This window comes from Eriocheir sinensis, chromosome 25 (assembly GCF_024679095.1).
Source record: "Eriocheir sinensis breed Jianghai 21 chromosome 25, ASM2467909v1, whole genome shotgun sequence".
In the NCBI taxonomy this organism is placed as follows: Eukaryota; Metazoa; Arthropoda; class Malacostraca; order Decapoda; family Varunidae; genus Eriocheir; species Eriocheir sinensis.
In genome coordinates, this window is record NC_066533.1 from 18084890 (window position 1) to 18108165 (window position 23276).

At 44.2% G+C, this 23276-nt stretch overlaps 3 protein-coding genes and 3 long non-coding RNA genes across 10 annotated transcripts; 4 read left to right on the forward strand and 2 right to left on the reverse strand.

The window, feature by feature from the left end:
• Positions 1-1781: 1781 nt before the first annotated feature.
• On the forward strand, positions 1782-9333 carry LOC127003535 (tether containing UBX domain for GLUT4-like). Its single transcript, XM_050870392.1, has 11 exons — positions 1782-1976; positions 3127-3182; positions 3480-3649; positions 4097-4280; positions 4444-4535; positions 4760-4981; positions 5717-5796; positions 6886-7019; positions 7632-7855; positions 8167-8338; positions 8774-9333. Exons 1-11 carry the CDS (start codon positions 1893-1895, stop codon positions 8949-8951), a joined length of 1596 nt encoding a protein of 531 aa, XP_050726349.1. The 5' UTR covers positions 1782-1892; the 3' UTR covers positions 8952-9333.
• A 12-nt stretch (positions 9334-9345) lies between these two features.
• On the reverse strand, positions 9346-9699 carry LOC127003537 (uncharacterized). Of its 5 annotated transcripts, none has more exons than XR_007757134.1 (3): positions 9552-9699; positions 9472-9501; positions 9346-9426 (listed from the first exon to the last, which is right to left on the reverse strand). It is a non-coding gene; the product is annotated as an uncharacterized LOC127003537 (long non-coding RNA). The 5 variants fall into 5 exon arrangements; XR_007757136.1 differs by having other exon boundaries at positions 9477-9536; positions 9577-9694; XR_007757137.1 differs by having other exon boundaries at positions 9346-9436; positions 9477-9536; positions 9577-9694.
• A 21-nt stretch (positions 9700-9720) lies between these two features.
• On the forward strand, positions 9721-11153 carry LOC127003538 (uncharacterized). The gene is made up of 2 exons (XR_007757139.1): positions 9721-9864; positions 9921-11153. It is a non-coding gene; the product is annotated as an uncharacterized LOC127003538 (long non-coding RNA).
• On the reverse strand, positions 10579-13810 carry LOC127003536 (uncharacterized). The gene is made up of 3 exons (XR_007757133.1): positions 12202-13810; positions 10832-12141; positions 10579-10727 (listed from the first exon to the last, which is right to left on the reverse strand). It is a non-coding gene; the product is annotated as an uncharacterized LOC127003536 (long non-coding RNA).
• A 523-nt stretch (positions 13811-14333) lies between these two features.
• On the forward strand, positions 14334-18466 carry LOC127003540 (60S ribosomal protein L9-like). The gene is made up of 5 exons (XM_050870395.1): positions 14334-14384; positions 16060-16205; positions 16738-16860; positions 17518-17731; positions 18346-18466. Exons 2-5 carry the CDS (start codon positions 16068-16070, stop codon positions 18447-18449), a joined length of 579 nt encoding a protein of 192 aa, XP_050726352.1. The 5' UTR covers positions 14334-14384; positions 16060-16067; the 3' UTR covers positions 18450-18466.
• Positions 18467-18607: 141 nt separating this feature from the next.
• LOC127003539 (protein O-linked-mannose beta-1,2-N-acetylglucosaminyltransferase 1-like) lies at positions 18608-22326 on the forward strand. The gene is made up of 2 exons (XM_050870393.1): positions 18608-19656; positions 19756-22326. Exons 1-2 carry the CDS (start codon positions 19589-19591, stop codon positions 21581-21583), a joined length of 1896 nt encoding a protein of 631 aa, XP_050726350.1. The 5' UTR covers positions 18608-19588; the 3' UTR covers positions 21584-22326.
• The last annotated feature ends 950 nt before the right edge of the window (positions 22327-23276 follow it).

Below are 23276 nucleotides of genomic sequence, written 5' to 3' on the forward strand. Positions count from 1 at the left end.
TGACAGCGTGTTGGGAATAACCGTAATAAACAGCACTAGCTTGTATTACGCCTTCCTTGTCCTCATCTCCTTTTTGGGTTAACTTAATCCCACTAACGTAATCCCACTAACTTAACCCTCACTAACTTAACCCCACTAACGTAATCCCACAAACGCAAACCCAATAACTTAACCCCACTAATTTAACCCCCACTAACTTAACTCTCATTAACTTAACCCCCACTAACTTAATCAACTCTAACTTAACCTCCACTATCTTAACCCCCACTAACTTAACCCCCACTAACTTAACCCCCACTAACTTAACCCCCACTATCTTAACCCCACTAACTTAACCCCCACTAACTTAACCCCCACTAACTTAACCCCCACTATCTTAACCCCACTAACTTAACCCCCACTAACTTAACCCCACTAACTTAACCCCCAGACCAGAGGCAACAGGGCGCGTTCTGGCATCGGTTTACTTTGTTGTTTGAAATGATAACGATGATGTTTATGATTTCCTGTTGACCATTCCTTACCTACCCTACAAGTATCTGTTTTAACCCTTTCAGTGTAATAAATCTACCCGTCTTTTGTTACCGTGTGAGAAATACCTTTATGAACTCACCTGGCAGGGTTACTTATAATAAACTCAAGAAATATATATATACCTGAGGAACGGCAACGTTGCCCGCCATCCTTCTGACGTTTTCCACTATGACGTCACTGATGAGACAGCTGAGTGGCGTCTTGCGTAAGAATTTGGGATACGTTTTGAATATATATAAATCGTTTAATGGTGCTTCCTCCACATGTATTACTTGTACAATCACGCTATGTGCTGCCAGAGGGTTGGGATGGCATATTGTTCCTCCTTTCTCCTTTTTTTGTATACCTGCAACAATAAACTATCAATCAATCAATGAAGAAAAACAGCTGACCACTTAACAATCGACAAAGCTTTTTATATGTGTCACGGAACCCCAGGTAACTTCTGCAGGTGTTTCCGAGCATCCAGTTTTCCTGCATGACGAGAAAACTATATTGTACAAATGAAAAAAAAATATATAAAAATGGCCTGGAAAAGCGAAAAGCACTCAACTCACAATGCTTTCTTAAATGGAGCGGGATTTGGCTTATATATTCATTTTAGGAACGCCACTCCTTACCATACACATCATTTACGAGGAACAAAGTGTCTTGATATATTCATAGCTTCTTAACACACAGAGAAATGCAGTTCTATGTCCCCGGCAATGTCTGTGCTCAATTTAACATGATGGACGGTAACTAAGATAAATTAGCCCTTCCAGTAGGTCTCACAGGGCAAAATGTATAATTATTGTAGTGGCATAGTAGCTAATATCCCTTAAAATTATCCACGTGAGGTTATTAGAGGCAATTAATAACTGTGCTCAATTTACCATGATTGACACTAACTAAGATAGATTAACCCTTCCAGTCGGTCTCACAGGGCAAAATGTATAATTATTGTAGTGGCATAGTAACTAATATCCCATAATATTATCCCCGTGAGGTTATTAGAGGCAATTAGCGAAGTGATAATGCAGAATGGAAGGGAGGTAAACATGTCTTTCCAACGGTGCTACAAAACTATATTCTCCTATGCGATGTAGTGGCATGGTGAGTCTTGAGAAGGGTGAAGGGCAGCATTTTATCCATTTTTATTACTATTTTATCATTATTTCTTATTATTAGTGGGAGAAAGCTGAGGTTAAGGCCACCATAAAGACAGGAACGACCATGGAGACCCCAGCCACCCACCCAAGGAGAAATCCCAATCCACCTGCGACATCAAGATCAAGAACAAGAGGAGCAGAAGGGCCAGGACGCACCATGAATTGACCTTTTTAGACCTTTTCTACGTTATTAAGGACACGTCGGCCATGGCGGGGATGTCCGTGACCGTGCTGTGCCCCAACGGACGGAGGGTCAACGTCAAGGTCACCCCCAACACCAGCGTTCTGCAGGTGACTGGCGAGCCGGGTCACTGGTCACCCCTACCAGGTCAAAGGTCACGGGTTGTATCTATCTGGTTGACCTCACCGTGACCCCGTGGTACAGGTCGACTGGAAGGCATAGACACTAGGGTTAATGTATCGGGTTTTATAAGTGTGTTCTGTACTTGTCAAATACGTGTCATTTTTGTGTTGGGTCACTTTTTTTTTTTTTTTTTAATCATTATTATTATTTTTTTGCCCATTAGCTGCTTCTCTTACTGTATTTAGGCCGGTAATGATGCTAGAGGTAATAATGTAGTTTAGCTCCACCACGTCAAAATACCTTGTGTCCTCATGGGAGGGTCATTAGTTATTTTTTTTTATTATTATTATTTTATGCCCATTAACTGCTTCCCTTACTGTATTTAGGCTGGTAATGATGCTAGCAGTAATTGTGTTGTTTAGTTTAGCCATGTCAACATACCATATACATCCGTGTCGTCAGGGGAGGGTAATTTTATTTAGTTTTTTTTCTTATTATTATCATTATTTTATGCCCATTAGCTGCTTCCCTTACTGTATTTAGGCTGGTAAGGTTGTTAGAGGTAATTGTGTAGTTTAGTACCGCCACGTCAGAATACCATATACATCCTTGTGTCGTCGGGGGAAGGTCATTAGACTTTTTTCCTTATTATTATTATTTTATGGCCGTGAGCTGCTTCCCTTACTGTACTTAGGCCAATAATAATGCTTGGGGTAATTGTGTAGTTCAGCTCCACTACCTCAAAATACCTTGTACATGCTCTTTGGCTATAATATGAAGGTGCCCATGGTCAGAAAGTAACCTAACCTATGCAAAACGAACAACCTAACCCAATCGCTGCACCCCAGACCGCAGCCGCCACCCTGACTGTCTCCTACGCATTGGGGATGGTGGTGTGGTTAGGTTAGGTTAGTTTCTAGTGATGTGAGCCTTCAAGTTTGAGTTAAAGGGCACACTGACTCATTCACAGTTGTGGTGTAGTAGACGGGCTGGCCACCACTTGCACCCACACTGGACTAACCTATCAGCTTGGGATGACCTATCAATAGTCAGTACTGTAATGATAAAAACCTTTTGTGCTTAGGGATTCTAGAATTTATTTTCGTTGCCAAGTTATTTAATGTTTTCTCCTTTCAGATTATTGAGGAAGCCAGCTTGAAGCATAGCCTTAATCCAGACCATTATGACCTTGTGTAAGTTGATGTGTGGAAGGCATGATTGTGTGCATAAACCTATTATCGTTCGATTAAAAGAAGTAATTGCCTACAAAGACTGTATAGCGATAGCTTACTTCATAATTATAATCCTGCTGCACATAAATATTTGGTGGGAAACCTCTGATGAGAAGCAAAAATTAGAAAAGGTGTGAATGTATACTTACTGATGTATCTTCATAGTCATATAAATTATAAGTCGAATAGATGTGTAGCTCTCCAAAATAAATTTTAAAGGAATTACCCTGACTCACTGTGTGTGTGTGTCGCCAACAGACACCTGCGGCGGGCCCTGGACACGGGTAGCAGTGTGCGCCATGCCGGGCTGCCCAACAGGTGTCAGCTGGAGATGGTGGAGGCCGCCGTGCCACGCTCCCCGGCCAACGTCACGGTTCATATTGCCACGGAGACTGGCCTGCGTCTGGTCCATGACTTCCCCTGTACAAGTAAGACATGAGCAATATGTTTGATGTAGTTCTAATATACCGGTACTGTGTTCAAAAAGTTTCAAGTTTTTTGTACCAAAATTGTGATTTACTAAGGAAATACTTTTTTTTGTGGTTCACTAGATTGCATTTGTATGAATAATTAAAAAATGGTATGTCTCTTTAGTGATTCTAGAGCATGCTTTTGCCTGATTGTCTTGAGGGTCACTGAAATACATGTAAATATATATGTTGTAACCTCCCTATGCAAGGCTCCTGCCCGCTCGACTCAGAAAAGTTTTACCGAAGTGTTTCTAGTTTTTTCATTGTTCTAATGTCTTCCAGGTTTTTGTTCAGAATTCTAGAGGACCATTGGAAATATAGATGCACCCTTCTTGTTAACAGTTCCCGAGTGACCTTAGTCGTATGCTACTTAATGCCTAAATAATTTCACTGTCTTTCATCTAGCAACATTATGGGACATCCTGGAGTACCACAAGCAGAACAGCGATGTGTCCGAGGACTTCCTGCCCCCCGTGGACAGCCACAAGGAGGTGGTGCTGGTGTACGCCATGCGCAGGATCAGCTGTCCGGAGCTGACCAAAGTCACACTTAGAACTCTTGGCATCATGAGTGGCAAGTGTATGCTGAGGTGAGAGAGAGAGAGAGAGAAAGAGAAGAGTGGTCAATTTAGTGTGTCATTTTTTTACTTCATTCACTTCACCTGTTTTGTGTACCCTGTCTCCTCACAAAGCCCTTCAGCAGCACTCCTCATGTGTACTGTGCATTAACTGTATACCCATGTTGGTTGACAGGCATAGTGTCCAGAGCACGTCGCTGGTCGGCCACCAACCCCACGTGTCTTCCTCCCTCACGCGGCGCTCCGTCGACCACATGGAGGACCAAGGTGAGGGACAGCGGCTCTCATGCACCGGGTTCACCTTGGTAGACATAGGCTCGGGGATTTAATTAATGGGATCACTCATTTTGTAGGCAACTTCATTGATATATATAATCATTTCTGCAAGACGAAAAGGTAGAACTCAAGTCAGCATCCTTTTGTCACTATGGGAAGACTTATCACTCATTTTTTTAGGCAACTCCATTGATATCTATAATTTTTCCTACAAGATGAAGAGGCGGAACCCAAGCCATCATCCTCACCTGCAGTGAACTACGTGTGGCTGGACGGTGAGGTGCTGGGCTCCTCCTCCCCGCCCGTGGCTCGGCCCAGGGAGGAGGAGCCAAGCCAACAGTCTCAGGAGAGTGACGTCACCATGGAAGACGTGCCCGAAGTTCCTCAAGTGCCTACCTCCAAGAATGCCATGCCTCCCTCGCGGCCTTCTCAGTCTGGTAAGCTTAGACACAGAAAATTATTGGAGGGACAAAGAGATGTAATGAAGTCTATAATCAATTCACTTTTTTTTTTTTTTTTTTTTTTTTTTACAATAAAGGAAGAAGCTCAAGGGTAGAGTTGCAAAGGGTGGGAAAGTTTTAGAAAGTCTCATTTAGTAAGGAAGAATAGATTATGTTTCTGAGTCTAGACCTATAGTAACTGTTTTGGGTTTTGTTAGGTTCGGTTAGGTTAAGTTTGGGATATCATCAAACACAGCACCTTATGGTATAAATCAACAAAGAATGACCTCACTTTGTTGTATAGAAAGTCTCATCAGTAAGGAAGCATAGATGAATTTTCTGAGTCTAGACCTATAGTAACTGTGTGGGGCTCTGTTCGTTTAGGTTAATTTAAGTTTAGAGTATCTTCAAACACATGATAGACAACAACTTATGGTATAAATTGACAAAGAATGGCCTCACTTTGTTGTATAGAAAGTCTCATTAGTAAGGAAGCATAGATGAATTTTCTGAGTCTAGACCTATAGTAACTGGGGTTTTGTTAGGTTAGGTTAAGTTTAGGGTATCATCAAACACATGATAGCCAGCACCTTATGGTATAAATCAACAAAGAATAACCTCACTTTGTTGAATAGAAAATCCCATTACTAAGGAAGCATATATGAAACTTCTGAGTCAAAAATTACCTTGATATATTCTCCCTTGGGATTTATATGAGCTGCTTCTGTCCAGGTGGTGAGTGTTCTGCCCCGCTGGACCTGACTACATCTCCCCGCCGCCTGGAAGCCTCGCCCCCACCCAGGGTCATAAAGGTACTGAGCTCACACTGAGATATATAGGAGTATGCTCTTCTGGACAGAGTGGAGGCAAAGGCTCTTCGTCTCATCAGCTCTCCTCCTCATACTGATAGTCTTCTACCTCTTAAATTCCGCCGCAATGTTGCCTCTCTTTCTATCTTCTATCGATATTTCCACGCTGACTGCTCTTCTGAACTTGCTAACTGCATGCCTCCCCCCTCCCCCCCCGCTGCACTCGACTTTCTACTCATGCTCATCCCTATACTGTCCCTCCTTATGCAAGAGTTAACCAGCATCTTCACTCTTTCATCCCTCACGCTGGTAAACTCTGGAACAATCTTCCTTCATCTGTATTCTCCTGCCTACGACTTGAACTCTTTCAAGAGGAGGGTATCAGACATCTCCTCCGAAACTGACTTATCTTTCGCCACCTCTTTGGATTCTTTTAGTAGCGGCTTTTTTTATTAATGTTTACTTTTTTGTGCCCTTGAGCTGTCTCCTTTGCTGTAAAAAAAAAAAAAAAAAAAAAAAAAAAATGAGTCACCCTTGATCTCACTCACTTATTCTCTGCCTATTGTTTTTGTTTCCATGTAAAACTAATCCGTCAGTCCATCAATCATTATAGGAAAATAAGACACTGCAGTACCATCCTTGAACTCGTGTACTTTATTCTCTGTCTTCTGTGTTTGTTTTCAAGTAAAAAAAACATTCAATCAGTCAATCTTTGTAGTGAAATATAGAGATTGTAATGCCATCCCTGAACTCACTCATTCTGTCTTCTGTGTTTGTTTTCAAGTAAAAAAAACATTCAATCAGTCAATCTTTGTAGTAAAATAGAGACTGCAGTGCCATTCTTCCATCCTTGAACTCACTCACCTTAATCTATGCCAAATGTGTTTGTTTCCATGTAAAAAAAAGTCATTCATCCCTTCATTCAATCTCGATCTGGCCTCTTGTACATTTTTTTTGTTGCTTTTTTGTGTTTTCTCCTTGACCTGCGACCCTTGCTGTTAAAAAAAAGGAAAAAGGAAAAAATAAAACTGCAGTGCTACCAAGAAAATATGTCCGAAAGAAGTAAATTCACTTGTTTAATAATTCCATCAGATCGGCGACCACAATGCCATCGTGTTCAGCATGGCCGACGCACCACCAACACTCACGGGCGAGGAGGACGACGTGTTCTTCCAGCTGACGGCCGAGGAAGTGAGGCGGCTGTACAGGGAGCAGCGGAAGGCCTTGTAAGTGGCGGCTAACATTGTCCTGAGGGAAGATTATGCTGTGCTTTTAACCTGTCCGCTGTGATTGGCACGGATTTGGCCTTTACTGGTAGCCTGGCAACATATACTCCCAGGTCTTTCTCTGCCTCTGTGGTGGATAGTGGAGTGTTTCCCATGTGGTATTGGTATGCTGGATATCCCTTCACTGGTAGCCTGGCAACATATACTCCCTGGTCTTTCTCTGCCTCTGTGGTGGATAGTGGAGTGTTTCCCATGTGGTATTGGTATGCTGGATATCCCTTCACTGGTAGCCTGGTAACATACAGTCCCAGGTCTTTCTCTGCCTCTGTGGTGGATAGTGGAGTGTTTCCCATGTGGTATTGGTATGCTGGATTTCCCCTCCCAAGGTGCAGGACTTTACATTTTTCTTCATTGAATTGTAGCAGCCACTTATTCCATTCCTGTAGCTTGGTGATGTCTTCTTGTAGGAAATCCACAGTCAAGGGATTAATATGTCAGAATAGTTACATAGATTTTGTGACACCCTACTCTCTGGGAAACAAGGGTCACACAATGATATCTCTAATGAACTTGTCTTACGTTCCTTCAAGTTCAATCTCTTTCCCATCACAGGAGGGAGCTGGAGGAGACCCCGCTGATGACCCAGAGCATGCGGGAATTGGAGGAGAGCTCTAAGGTGCTGACGGCCCTGAACCGCTATCCTGTGACTCACCTCAGGATACACTTCCCGGACGAGCATGTCATCCAGGCGACCTTCAAGCCAAACGACACCGTGAAGGACGTCATGACCTTCCTGCGACCCTTCCTGACGAATCCCACAGCGGAGTTTACGTTGTGTGAGTTTTATGCTTTGTTGTTTGGTTAGGTTTAGTGTTGCTGTAAAACAAACGGAAAGAAAAGAAAAATAGCCCTAGGAGGTTCAAAATTAAGAAAGAAAAGAAAAACAGCTCAAGAAAATACAGAAATAAGAAAACAAAAAGAAAACCAGCTCTGAGAAGTTCAGAAATAAGAAAGAAAAAAGAAATCCATCTCTAGGAAGTTCAAAATTAAAATAGGAAAAAGAAAACCAGCTGTAGGACGTAAAAAATTTCAGGGATAACTCTTTCAAATGCATAACTTTCTCCTCATGCACCCACACCACCCACAGCCACAAGACACCCTCAGAGGACCCTGTGCCCGGACATCTCTCTGGTGACAGCCGACTGTGTGCCCAACGCCCGCCTCTACTACTGGGACGCCACCACCACTGCACCCTTTCTGAGTGAGGACACCCTGGCTAAGAAGTCTTCCTACAGTGGGGCATGCAGTAGTCTCAATGTGTTAGTATTCTGAAAGCCTGATGTTATGTTGTGTTGTTATGGGTGACGAGTGAATCAGTTAACCTCCTTTCCCTCCTATTTCCTTCCATAAGTCATTTCTGATACCCTACGCCCCTGTCCACCCTGCAGTGAATGGGTACCAGGTATTAATCAGGGGTTGTATCCCGTCTCCTGGGATCTGTTTCCTTCTCCTATAATTCCTTCCCCTTCTGTCTCTCCGGCTTATGACCCCAGATGTTGCGCTGACTAAACAAAACTTTCCAACTTTTTTTCCTTCAGTCATTCTTGCATTTTTCAGCCAAAGAACCAAAATAAGGATGCCAGGGGTATACATCTGTTTACTTGAGTTACAATCTTTATGCAGTCACTTTAGTCTATGATGTAAAATGAGTTTAATATCCAACGTTTAGTGAGTTTTTCTTTTTCTCTCTACAGGCAAAGCACCAAAGCAAGGCCGCTGGGGGTGAACGAGAAGGGTCACAGGTTATCCGAGCCCTCCACCAGCAGCCGGAGGAAGGAGGACGACCTTGACCAGGACACGAGGCCCCAGACCAGCGCCAGGGTGACAGGAGCGGTGCCTAAAGTTCCTAAGTGGTTCAAGGTCGGCAAGTGATACACGGCAGAAATGTAGCGCACTCCCGTCTTGGGTGAATCAAATGTATGTAATAATATTTTCCATCATTGAGGGAGAGAATTTTTGTACTACTACTACTACTACTACTACTACTACTACTACATGATACAAGACGTTAAGCATCTCAACATGTGCCAGTTTTATTACGAAGATGACTAGCTGTAAAATATAATAGTGTGGTGGATGAGTTTTCTACACCTCCTTTGAGTCCTCAATCCTATCCATGTCCTGTGTGTGAGTTTATCCTGAGATGTCCGGCAGTGTATGGCAACTGTGTATACCCTCTATTTAGCTTATTCAACCTATAGGCAACTCTGAAACCATTACCCTATCCTTACCTAACCTACCTTACCCTATCCTTACGTAACCTAACCCTAACCTAACCTACCTTACCCTACCCTTCCCTATCCTTACCTAACCTTACCTAACCTAACCTACCTTACCCTATCCTTACCTAACTTAACCTAACCTAACCTACCTTACCCTACCCTATCCTTACCTAACCTAACCTAACCTAACCTACCTTACCCTATCCTTACCTAACCTAACCTACCTTACCCTTCCCTATCCTAACCTAACCTAACCTAACCTACCCTAACCTAACCTATCCTATCCTAACCTTACTTAACCTAACAGGCCTGTGTCAACACTAATAGCAGGACCTAGGCTGTGTGAAGTCCCATTATTATTTTTTTTTTTTCCCAACAAAGGAGTCCGTTCAAGGGCATAAAAAAAAGGAAACATTGAAAAAAAAAAAAAAAAAAAAAAGCCCGCTACTCACTGCTCCTAAAAAGAGTTAGAGGAGTGGCTGTGAATTTCTATGGTCCAATAAAGAAGGAAATTAAGAGAATGTCAAATGGCATCAAAATATCTAAAATCCTCATTGAAAAAGGTATGTAGACATAATGTCAAATGGCATCAAAATATCTAAAATCCTCATTGAAAAAGGTTTATTGACAGAGGAAATGTCGTAGATATAATGGTGTGCTTCAGTCAAGTGTAATATGGATGCAAGTACTACCAATGCCTCTCTGTTAGCTCTATATTACTCCTCCATACTAATCTCTATTACTCCTATATATTACTTTTGAATGAAGCTCACGGTCATGCCATTCATTCATCTATTTTTGCTATGCGTCTTGAAGTGCGGATTTTAGTTATTTAAGTGCTATGTGACATCCTCTTGCTATGGGGTGAGAAATATATGGTTGTAATTGGACCCAGCTTCAGCCTGTTACTCCGGAAAGCCCCTCGGATCATAGGTTTCTTATAGCGCATTTGTGAAAAACTGAAGTTGAGGATATCCTGATCTTCCTATACTTAACATTATCTTTTGTCTTAATCAGTGGGCCAGCTATGTCGATTGTTTTTTTTCTCAGTCCACCTCTATGATAAAGTAAAGAGCCTTAATGGAAGTATCTCAGAAGTTAATATATGTTGCCACTTGTCGACTCAAACATGTAAACCCTTTTTGTAAGCTTTGAACCTTTTGTCTGATAAAGTTAATAGTTTTGTGAAATTATCTCAGAAGTGAACATATGTTGCCACTTATCAAACTCAAACATGTTAACCATTTTTGTAAGCTTTGAACCTTTTGTTTGCTAAAGTTAACAGGTTTTTGAAATTATCTTGAAAGTAAATATGTGTTGATTCATTGACTTAAACATGTAAGTCATTTTTGTAAGCTTTGAACCTTGTGTCTGATAAAGTTAATAGGTTTATGAAATTATCTCGAAAGTAAACACATTTTGCCACCTATCAACTCAAACATGTTAACCAATTTTGTAAGCTTTGAACCTTGTGTCTGATGAAGTTAACAGGTTTATGAAATTATCTCAAAAGTAAACACATTTTGCCACCTATCAACTCAAACATGTAAGTCATTTTTGTAAGCTTTGAACCTTTTGTCTGATAAAGTTAACAGGTTTATGAAATTATCTCAAAAGTAAACATATGTTGCTCCCTATCAACTCAAACATGTTAACCATTTTTGTAAGCTTTTCCTTGAACCTTGTTGTGTCTGCCCCAGTGCATGTCTGTTGATATCCAGTACCTCTGTGGTTATGTCTGTTGCATAGAAATATGTATACTATCAGTCTTGAACAAGGTCTGCTTTCTGATAATGATACCCCGTTATGTCCTGACTACCTGTTTGTCTTATATAAAATTCTTGTTGAGTGATTTCCTCTTTAATTAGCAATGAGTTCGGTGATAATAGATTACGATGGTGATGAAGTACCTCTTAAATTTTGTCAGGGCCCTCGGGACGTAAATGTTTAAACCCATCCGCTGCGATTGGCACGGATTTGGCCTTCACTGGTAGCCTGGTAACATATAACTCCCAGGTCTTTCTCTGCCTCTGTGGTGGATAGTGGAGTGTATCCCATGTGGTATTGGTATGCTGGATATCCCCTCCCAAGGTGCAGGACTTTACATTTTTCTTCATTGGATTGTAGCAGCCACTTTTTGTTCCATTCCTGTAGCTTGGTGATGTCTTCTGGTAGGAAATCTGCAGTCAAGGGGGCAGGTTAAGCTACTGTGTCTATCAGCGTTCGAACCACCACACTTATGAGCATACCAAGATGTTGACATAGGCAAACCACACACACACACACCAGGCAGTCAGCATGTATGTGTGTGTGTGTGCGGGGGGGGGTGTCCTTAGTCCCAGGGTGGTTCCGGGGCAGCTCAGGCAGGGAGGGAGGGAGGTACACTCACCCCACCACCACTATCACCACCACCACCACCTCTGCTCAATATATCAGGTGCTTATTGAAGAGTATATCATGTTATCAGTGCTTGAAATGTATGCCATCTCTCTCGCCACCACAAAGAGTTTTCATTTGTGACAATATACATAGAAGACTTATATAGAGGCATCCAGAGAAGGGGACGTAAGGGACAAAGCCGTTTTTTCGTAGTCTGCACTGGGAAAGGCAAACCACATATCCCAGGAAGAACAAGATACACGAGTAACCTACAAGGGAAGAGCAACCTAGAGTACGCCAAACACAAGGTCGCTTATCCCTCGTAACCCATTTCTTGTTCTTCCTGTGATGTGTAACCTGTCTCTCCCAGGACGAACTAGAAAAAAGCAACCTAGAGTACACCAAACACAAGGTCGCTTATCCCTTGTAACCCATTTCTTGTTCTTCCTGTGATGTGTAACCTGTCTCTCCCAGGACGAACTAGAAAAAAACCATTTCTTGTTCTTCCTGTGATGTGTAACCTGTCTCTCCCAGGACGAACTAGAAAAAAATCACTATCTCCTATTCTTAAACATATCTGCGCGTCAGTTCACCTGTTCGAAAGGCCTCTCGTGGAAGTTGCTGGGATTTTCATGGACTGTTTTGCGATCCCAGTGATAGTTTTACACAACTCCTGCATCACGAACGGACAAGTTACCCATGAAAACCCGGCTTATCTTCTTTGTAGCATCTCAGTTTGCCTGCTCGGAAAGCCTATCGTGGAAGTTTCTGGGATTTACATGGACTGTATTGGGATCCCAGTGATAGCTTTACCCGACTCCTGCATCATGAACGGACAATTAAGTCACCCATGAAAACCTCTTCTCTGTGGCCTTGGAAAACAGTCGTAATGAGAATGATATGTTTATGAATATTGCTCAGTCGTAATAGGAGAGTGATATGTTTATGGAATATTGGGGTTTGATTCTTACGCTCTCTTCCGAATGTCTCAAATATCTGGCTGTGTTGTGTTTCATCCAATCTTATCCTTGTAAATGTGGGATGACTCTCTTGTAAGCCTTATAGGGACATGTTAAGAAGAGGAGAAACACCTTTGGAAATTAGTAAGGTTTTTGGAGTTATATTTTAAATGATTATAGTATCTCTCAGCATCCCTTCTTTTTCTTGTTTTTCCTTAACTCTTATTGCAGAAAAAATACGTTCCTGAAAAAAAATAAATATTGCTTGAGCTGAACTTTAAATATTTACTGAATTTATTTTTTTCTGCCTTGGTTATCAAAATATCACATAAGAAGATTAGTAATTGTGGGAAATGTTGAAATATTTTACTCTTTCATTCTTTTTCTGCAAATTTTAGTCTTTCTCTTTAAATTTCAATCTTTCAAGCTTCTTCTTTAACCCGGTAGCAGCGATGGGCCAAATTTGTGGCTTTACCATGTAGCAGCGACGGGCCAAATTTGTGGCTCTACCATGTACCAGCGATGGGCCAAATTTGTGGCTTTACCATGTAGCAGCGACGGGCCAAATTTGTGGCTTTACCATGTACCAGCGGGCCAAATTTGTGGCTTTACCATGTACCAGCAGGCCAAATTTGTGGCTTTACCATGTACCAGCAACGGGCCAAATTTGTGGCTTTACCATGTACCAGCAACGGGCCAAATTTTTGCCATGATATAAACCCCAAAAATAGATGATGCATAAACTGACCACAAATGCGTTGATATATATTATGAAATGGTTTGCGTGAGTGATGAATTTTTCCCATTAATTCGCTTAGAGAGGCCTTTAAGAAACATGACCCCTGCAGCTACTGGGTTAGATTTCATCCTCTCAAACTTTCTCTTTAGATTTCATTCAAGCTTTCTCTATATTCTATTCTTTCAAGCTTTCTTATTCCATTTCACTTTTTCAAGCTTTCTCTTTAGATTTCATTCTTTCTCTAAATCTTACTCTCTCATTCTTTTGCTTTAAATTTCACTCTTTCTCTTTAAAATTTCTCACTCCAAGCCAAGGAGTGCATCATCTAGGCTCTAATGTATGTTTTCTGGTTCTATAAGGCTTTACCAACGCGTTCAGAACATGTTATAAGAGGTGGTGTTTTTTGTTATCTTGAGAAATAAAGATAACAATGAGATAGGTACAGTATTTCATTCCACTGTAGATTATTAATAGATTTAGAAGGTGAATTTGAGAGGTTCATGTATGGTGTGTGTGTGTGAGAGAGAGAGAGAGAGAGAGAGAGAGAGAGAGAGAGAGAGAGAGAGAGAGAGAGAGAGAGAGAGAGAGAGAGAGAGAGAGAGAGAGAGAGAGAGAGAGAGAGAGAGAGAGAGAGAACCCACCTACCCCTCTAAGGAAATTCAAAAAGCCCGCGCAAATACCACATGTCTAGTTACCCTAATGATTTTGGCATAATTCTGAGTAAACATGAACATTAATTATCTCATGAATGTACGTTAGTAATAAATGACTGAGAAAATCCATATAAAAAACACAGTGGGGTACAAATGAACTGAAATAGGGTGGGAGCATTTGATAAGGAATTACATTATTTATACATTTACCAACCAAATAACAAAAGAAAAATAATAAAACACACTAATAAAGACAATAAAAACACATAATAAACAAAAGAAACACAAGAAAAAACAAAATAAAACACAAACATTTCTAGCAGACTCTTTCCCCTGGCGGTGCTGGCAAGAGGGTGAGTGACCATCCTCCACCTTGTTATTTATCCCCATTTATCTCCGCCATCCTTCACCGCAGCGTCCTACCATCCCACCACCATCACCACAGGACTCTTGGCTGTAGGATACGCTGTAGGAGTGACCGAAGGAGTGTACATAGGGGTCATAATTAAGGGATATTCAAAGGTCGTGGAGGTAAACAAACCCATACGTGGGGACATGGATATCCTTGTTGGGCCTCGAAGGATACTTTTTTTGGTGTCCTGCCGATCCTTTATAGCCTGGGAATCCTAATGGGGGTTTAAATTATGGTGAAGGATCTTATTTAGTGTGTAGGATATCCAAGGGGCGCCCACGTAACTCATGGTATGGGGAAATTGGTCAATCCTGCCGGGGTGCCTTGGGAGTGGAGACGGCGGGTGAGTGAAGCAACGCACCCTCAGTTGTATGCACCCTCTTAGTTAGTTATATTAGACCGACTTTGTGCTCCTTGGTGGCTGCTCTTGACCTCACCCCCACAAAGAATTGCTATTCATTGGGGGTTTCACAGATGGGGGTGATGAGTGAGTGTAGCAACGCGCCCTCATCCGTATGCTTCCCGTTAGTTATATCGCACCGACTTGGCTCTCCATGGTGGCTGGTCTTTACTACGGGAAACCACTCCTAGGCCGCTGTTTTATTTGCTAATGGTCGATAATTAATATAAGATGTTGACTACCTGGTATATATTTAATCAGAATTCATAAATTATATTAAGGACAAAGGAGGTTGAGGACGTGACGATCGATCAGAGAAAAATCAACTTTGGGGTGCCGGGTGTCATTCTGGGTATTTACTGTTACGGTGCTCGTCAATATTTCTCAACTAATGGAGCAGCGCTATGGTATCATCTGTCAGGTTGCATTGACAGGGTATAGGTAACGGTTAAGCTTGAAGCATAGTCTAAAGGCTCGCATGGCCTCGGTGCTATTCTCGGTAAATCTTTAAAATAGCGGCTTCTAGCGGGTGCGCATTTAAGGCTCGGTGTGGTGGTGATTACAACATTTCTAGCATGTACAACGGGGTTTTGACAAGCGGACAGGCGTGTTTATGTCACAAGGGGTGTATTTTTTCCTGCGGGCTCTTCCCTTTCTTCACCCTGGAGCTCGCAGTCTCATCGGCCATCGACTTAGAAGAAATCTTGTGGCCAGCATGGAAAAATACACCCTTGTGACATAAACACCTATCCGCTTGTCAAAACCCCGTCGTACATGCTAGAAATGTTGTAATTACCACCACACTGTGCCCTAAATGTGCACCCGCTAGGAGCCGCTATTCTTAAGACTTACCATTGGTTAAGTTGGGGAATTTGTCTAAAGGTACACATGGCCTTGGTGCTCCTCTCAGTCACATTTTCCTATTAGTCTGTGGCGAGAAATAACTCATTACCCAGGGCCAGATTGACGTCCAGGTTACCACGGGCACAATTTGAAAAGGAAAATGATTGTGTTAATAGATAATCTAGCAAGGCATACAAATTGATGGGCTGCAGAAAGACTAGTATGGCTGGTAGTGTTTCTGTCAGTTAGTTTTACAGGCACATGGTCAGGATTCCAGGGTAGGTCAGGGGAAAAAAATCTCGTACTAGGCTTTGTTAATGTATGAGGCGTTTTTAATGGCCACCAAGCACTAATGATTTGTGTGTTGCTTCAGGTTGCACCATGAAGACCATCATCACCTCCCAGTCCATCACCATCCCCAAGAATGTGGAGGTCAAGGTGGCCAAGCGGGTGGTCTCCGTCAAGGGGCCCCGCGGCACCCTGCGTCGCTCCTTCAAGGACATGAAGCTGGACATGAAGGTGAGGGAGGTGGTAGCCAGGTGTGGGGAGATGGGTGATGGATTCTTAAACATTTCCTCACCCAAGCAAACAGTGACAAGGTTTTCATAGGTGTTGTGGGCATTTCCAGGGGTAGCTTTATGATCCTGGTGGTAGTTTGACCCTTCTTCCATTTCCTCACTCAAGCAAACACTGACGAGGTTCTCATAGGTGTTGTGGGCATTTCCAGGGCTAGCTTTCTGATCCTGGTGGTAGTTTGACCCTTCTGTGTGGGGCATTTCCAGGGCTAGCTTTCTGATCCTGGTGGTAGTTTGACCCTTCTTCTGTACTCTGAATCTAAAATACCCACTCATGAAAACCTGATTGATCTCACTTTACCTTGTTAGATTAAGATTGGGCTACACTATTCATTATTTCTGCTCCCCTCACTAAAAAGATCTATGTTAAAGCTAAATCATCATTGTAGTCAAGTATTGCCAGTTTTTCTTTCCAATTATTTAAAAATTTATCATTACTGGAATTTGAAGATCTCATTACTCCTTCACCCCCACAGGCAAGGAAGGTGAAGAAGGGAACCATCGTGAGCGTTGACAAGTGGTTCGGCAACCGCAAGGAGGTGGCCGCTGTGCGGACTGTCTGCTCCCACATCTCCAACATGGTGACGGGTGTGACGGTGGTAAGTATACGTTGAGTGCCTTGCTGCAGAAGATAAAAGATGTATTGGAGGTGTTGGTGTTGATTTAAGTTGTCTAGATTAAAGAAAAGATGTAAAAGAAGTGACCAAGAAGCAAGAGAAGGAAGGAGATGATTAAAATTGATACCGGAAATACAGTAGAATGTGCTGAAAGTTTACATATGTGTTGAGATGGAGTTGAACTGGTACTTAGAGAAACTTAGGAGGATACTGTAGGCTTGGAGTGAGCACTGTAATATTCTGAATTTTGACGCTACCTTGAATGCATTTACAAGAAAGTCTGCATCAGTTTTGTATTAGTATATGAATTACACGTTGTTTTTAAGGGGAATAAGTCATTAATCTATCGTCCTATATATCTCTGCTGCCTCTGATAGCTGATGAATGATGTTAGTTATGAAATTTTATGCTTCATCATGCGAGTATAGATCATCCTCGCCTCATGCACAGCTAAATTGTACGTGAAGTGGTGCTCTGAAAACTCCTCAACAGCTACCTTTGTGCTATTGGCGGAAAACCCATGAAAAGTGAACTAGCAAATACAGGGGGATAGTTGTATTCTCGTAGCCTTATGTATTACGATTGTGGGATACAGATGTTGTATTTGGTCACCACTAACATCACACGCACTTCTTCCAGGGCTTCCAGTACAAGATGCGTGCGGTGTATGCCCATTTCCCCATCAACTGCGTCATCTCCAACAACAACAAGACCGTGGAGATCCGTAACTTCCTTGGCGAGAAGTACATCCGTAAGGTGGAGATGGCCCCAGGCGTCACCATCGCTGCCTCCGCCAAGATGAAGGACGAGTTTGTCATTGAGGGAAACAACGTGGAGGCCGTTTCTCAGACTGGTGAGCTTTGATTTTTATTTATATTCACTTATTTTTATACTTTCTTCCTGGTTGGTAAGTTGTATTAGCCTTACCCAATCATGTGCTATCCTAAAAAATGTCTAACCTCACTTCTTTCAATGTAGATTATATGGATTTTCTTTTGGTAAAGTGTAAAATGTCTTCAGAAAACGAGTATTGACAAAGTGATGGATTATTGAGAAAGTTCCCAATCAGTCATAATTTATACCAAGGGACAGTTGGAGGCTTTTTTTGTTTTCATATGTTTTGCCCTTAAGCTACTTCCTTCCTTTACTGGCCCTCTTCTCAATCATTGTTACTGACCCCGTACCTTCTTTCTCCTCTCATTCCTTTCATTTTATCTTTCTCAGCATCTCAGGTGTTTAAAGGCTAATAAATTTGCAGTGTATAATGTCCAGATTCCTTCTCTACCTGTTTTATCTCTCAATATCTGCTTCTGACACCTTGCCCTCTTTCTCAACCCTCATCACTCATTTCCTCTTTCTCAGCGTCTTGGGTGTTTAGGGGTAGCTGTGTAGAGTGCATAGTGTCCAGGCTCCTCTTTCTCTGCCTGTTTTGTCTCTTATTAAGTGTCTGCCTCTTGTCTTTTTCAGCCGCACGCATTCAGCAAAGCACCACCGTCAAGAGGAAGGATATCCGAAAGTTCTTGGACGGTGTGTACGTGTCTGAGAAGGGCCACGTTGTCGAGGAGGAATAAACTACGCGATTGTAAAATGTGTTTCTATTACCTCTGTTAACCTCACTACCATACCTCCCATGGTTAATGTACACTAAACTGACCTCTAGAAGCCCCTCCCCTGTCTTCCATTGCTATAAGACCTGACTTTTTCTTCCCTTGTTTGATGTCCTTATTTTCTCTTTTGGTGCTGAATGTGTTATGGGTCTTTCACTTTTAACAATTGTATACTTTCTCCTTCTCATGTCCTCCACACACTGTCTCCAGGTCATTTGTCTTTCATCTGGTCTCCTCCCTTCTCTACCTACGCAGCTCTCCTCCCTCTTGACATGCCCATACCATCTCAGACTTTGCCTCAGCGCTCAGAACATGTCCTCCACACCTCACGTTCTCACCTCATTTGATACCCAATAAGTTATAAGAGCTGAGTGGCTTGCTTAAAGGAGGTTGGAGTTAGGAGTCGATGTTACCTTGGAGGGCGGCAAAGTTTATGGACCTGCTTTTAGTGTGCAATGACTGTGGCTAATACTGGTGTTCTTCCTCCTTGTGGTTATCATTATGCACTTTGGGAAGGAAAAGCTAGAGGTGGTTCACTTATTTGGAGGTAGGAGAGTATCGAGACCGTCTGAAATTGAGGTCATTTGAACATTTGTTACTCAAATATGATAAGTGCTAGCGGGCATTGTCAATATAATTTTGCTGCTGAGTATTAATGTGAAAAAAAAAAGTTGAATATTATATTGGATTTCGTGTAGTGGGTTAATGTAAGTAAATACGTGTGCACACAACGGTCAAGGGAAGCTGATGCCTGCACGTAATTGTATACCTGGCACCATCACCTGAAGTTATTTGACCAGGAAAGTCTAAGCAAATAATATCACGGTTTTCCTCTTAGACCTGTTGCCAGATGCTACTTGCCAACGCGTTCACGAGGGTACCGCCAAGATCTATATGGTACTGCTAACAGCTACCGTGATCCTTGCCCAGACGCCGAGCCCCTGGGGAACAAGGAGTCTAGGGTGTACCCTTGGGCGGAGGTGACTCGGGTGGGAGCAGGGAGTCTAGGGAACGAACAACCTTAGGCGGAGGTGAGGGTCGTGGGGATACGTGAGCACCTCCGCTGGCTGGTGAATCTAATTGAACTTCGCGGTGCTGATGGGATGGCGAGGCGTGGCTCAGCCGGCTGGGCGGTGCTGCTGTGCTGGTGGTGGGGGGCGGCGCAGGGCAGGTGAGTGCTGGAGGTCAAGTAAATACATGAGCTATACAGTGGTGGCAGAAATGCCGGGAGTGGCTCGGCTAAGAGTGAGGGTGTCTGTGCCTCCTGCAGGGTGTTCTCGGTGGACGTGGCGTCGTCGCGGGGCGGCGCGTCCCTCGGCGTGTCGTGCCCGCCGCCGCGGGGGTGTGCGTGGCGGGGCTGGAGCAGCTTTGGTCCCGAGGGCAGCGAGGCGGCGCAGCTAGGCGTGCAGGACGGCCTGGCGATGACGGTGCTGCACGAGGCGACGGGCGACGTGCTGCTGAGGAGGACCTTCAGCACCTGGCACGCCTACACCCACGCCCTGGACCTGCGGTGGTGGCTGGGCAGGCTGAGGGCGGGGCGGGTGGTGGTGTTGGTGGTGCGGAGGGGAGGCACCTACGGGCTAGGGGACGCCCTGCCCACCCTCACCAGCCTGGGCTCCCTGCTGGCCGGCCACGCCCCGCCGCGCGCCCTGCTGGCCTGGGTGTTCGTGGTGGGCGGCTGCACCCTGCTGGAGACCCTGGCGCCTCTCCGTCCTGCTTACAACGACACCCTGTACGCCCACGCCATGCTGTCCGCCGCCCCCGCCACGCCACTGTTTCCCCCTGGCCTCGTCCCCACTGAGCAGGAGCGTCTCTGTGACTCCCACGCAGCCCTGGGGGCCCTGTGTGACCCTGTCACTCCCTGGGTCAGCCCCAGGCCGGTGATCCAGATCGAGCAGGGGAGTGAGGAAGCTGAGGTGGTGGGGGTGGTGGTCTGCGGCGGCGGCAGGTTCCAGTACCTCGCCCACACCCTCACGAGGCTCGTGCAGAACACCGGGCTCACCGCCTCCCAGGTGGTGGTGGCGGTGGACAGAGCCCCCGCCCCCGAGGTGCTGGCGTTGCTGGGGCTGCTGGGGCTGCGCTACAGAGTGGTAGATGTGCCCCAAGGGGTGCCCTCCGTCAACCACCGTCTGTTCCAGTATTACCGCGGGGCGTGGACCGCGGGGCTGCTCAGCTTCCCGCGTGCCCGCTACCTGGCCTTCCTGGACGAGGACGTGGAGGTGTCGCCGGACTGGCTGTCGCTGCTGCTGCACCTGGCGCCAGCCCTCGACGCTGACCCCTCCCTGTGGTGCGTCAGCGGGAGTGGCAGCTCCAACCCCAGTCTGTACCGTGACCCGGGTCACGTGGTGCGGGGGTGGCGTCAGCCCGGCTGGGGCTTCCTGCTGCAGGCGGCGGAGGTGTGGGCGGCGGTGGAATCATGGCCTGACACATCGGACGTGTCGGTGCTGTACGACACCTTCCTGCTAAAAACGATGGCTCGCGGCCGCGAGTGTGTGTTCCCCGTGCTGGGCCGCTCCCGCCACTACGGCGTCGGTGTCAACACGGTGCCGGAGATCCACCACTTCTACTTCCTGAAGATACCGCTGCATGACGGCTCCCCCGCCCCGCTGCCGCCCCCCGAGGCCCTCACCCAGCAGCGGTACGAGGAGGACCTGTGGGCGCGCCTGAGGGCCGCGGAGCCCCTCAATAGGAACCCCTGCGCCCCAGGCTTCCTCCGAGCCCCCGACAACGGGACAGCCAAGGACCTGGTGTTCTTCTTCTACATGAATAACATTGGCAACTCGCTCGAGTGGACGATGCTTGCGGAGTGCGTGGGCGCCTGGCCCTACTCCACCCAGGGCCTGCACCGGGGGAGCGTGGAGCTGCCGCAGGCCTGGGGGGGATCGGTGTGGCTGGTGGGAGTGCCTGCTTCCCCCTACCACGTCCTCAAGCCCTCCGGCGTCATGGTATGGAACCCAATGACGCCTTACCAGATAAGGCAACAAGCCCGGCATTTTTCCTCCCTCAGGCCACCCCCGAGCCTTGCCAACAGGACCGTGGACGCCGCCCTCTCGCACCTGTTCCGCCCGTCGCCCACACCCGAGGGGACCACGGCATAGTTTCCTTGCCCATGCCTGTTACTGGCTCCCCGAGGTCGCAAATGCATTAGTTACCTGTGGCCACCTGGGTCCTGAACTCATAAGCCCCGAATGGCAGACTTACAATGTGGCATATTTAGACATACATGTGTAGAAGGGTACAGAGGAAGTATGATCAAGCATCCTAATTCTGTATATTTACTGGTGAAGGAAAGTACAATGTGTCAGGCGTTAGAGGGCATATGGCTTGGACGGTTGTGTAATCTGAATTTACTGGTGCTATAATGGAAACGCTTTTAGCTTTTAGATTTGAACATTCGCCTTGCTATATGAATGGTAAAACTTTATTCACTTAGTTCTTCATTTTGTAAAGTTTATAGACTCTTCGTTCTTGATAGTCTTGAAACAGTTTAGTAAAGGCTACATATATTTACTGGTGCTGGTGGAAACGTATCTTAAGATTTTAGCTGTGAATATTAGCCTTTTCATATAAATTGTAGAGATTTATTCACTTGGTTTCTGTGTTAGACGGTAATTACGTTTATAGACGATTAATTAGGGATATTCTTAAAATAGTTTAGTATATCCTTGATTTTTATCGTTTGTAGATAGCCTGTTCTGCACCTTATGGATATTTTGGTCTATATATAAAATTTCACTACTAATATCTTGTAGAAATAAACTGCCTAAAATTAATATTCACAAGCACTCAACCACCCACTGTCATATTGCAATGCATTGTAAAAACACTCTAGAAATATATATTTACAAACAAAAATTAACTGCTATAAGTATCTAGCACCTACAAATGACATGAAACAGTAAAGGCTAAAGAAATAAAAGGCATAGTAGTTTAAACATGAATAAAAACACACTCAAATTTACCCAAAACTTGTCTTTCACGGGTATTTATCAAAGCTCGAAGCAACAGATTACCGGGAAACTATGACAGGAATATATAAAGTTAGAAAGATTGGACGCACAATAAGGGAATAATTAACAAAGGAATAAATAAGTCTACCAGTCAATTAGTTAAGTCCCTCGAAGATATTAAAAAGAAAACCCGTTGGGCAGGTGCTTCCCCCTAGCGGTGAAAATCGGCACCCGGCACAGGTAAAGATCACTAGAGAAAGTAAACATTCAAATCAGCTCCGCGGCGTGTCATTGTGTATATAGGTTTGTGTGTGTGTGTCTGGCACCATCACAACGCTTCAGCATGATTCTAAGGCAACAAGGTGAGCAAATAACACCACCAAGGCAGGAAATGTAGAGGAATAACCATTTTATCCAATGATTCATGTAGGAAATGGATCACGTTCTCAGTAACCGAAGAATACGAGTTTCAAACGGGTCATGTCCAGCATCAAAGGGTCAAACTAGTGATTTTTTAGTGCTATTATTGATCTTGACCATAAATAACGTTACTAACACCTCCATTTAGCTATAGTGTGACAACCTTACGTATATATCATGTAGCTACGTTTTGTCATATATTAATTCACGATGTCACCCAGAAATCAACAGCGAAGTGTCTAACTACTTATTATCAAAACCATTGTTAACCGTGACCACAAATAACGTTAAAAAAACACCTTCATTTTAGCTAAAGTGTGACAACCTTACGTGGATATAGATACATTTGACCTTATAGTTACATTGTTATTCAGATATTGACAGTAAGGAAAAGAATAAAGAAAAGAAAGGAAGGAAAACA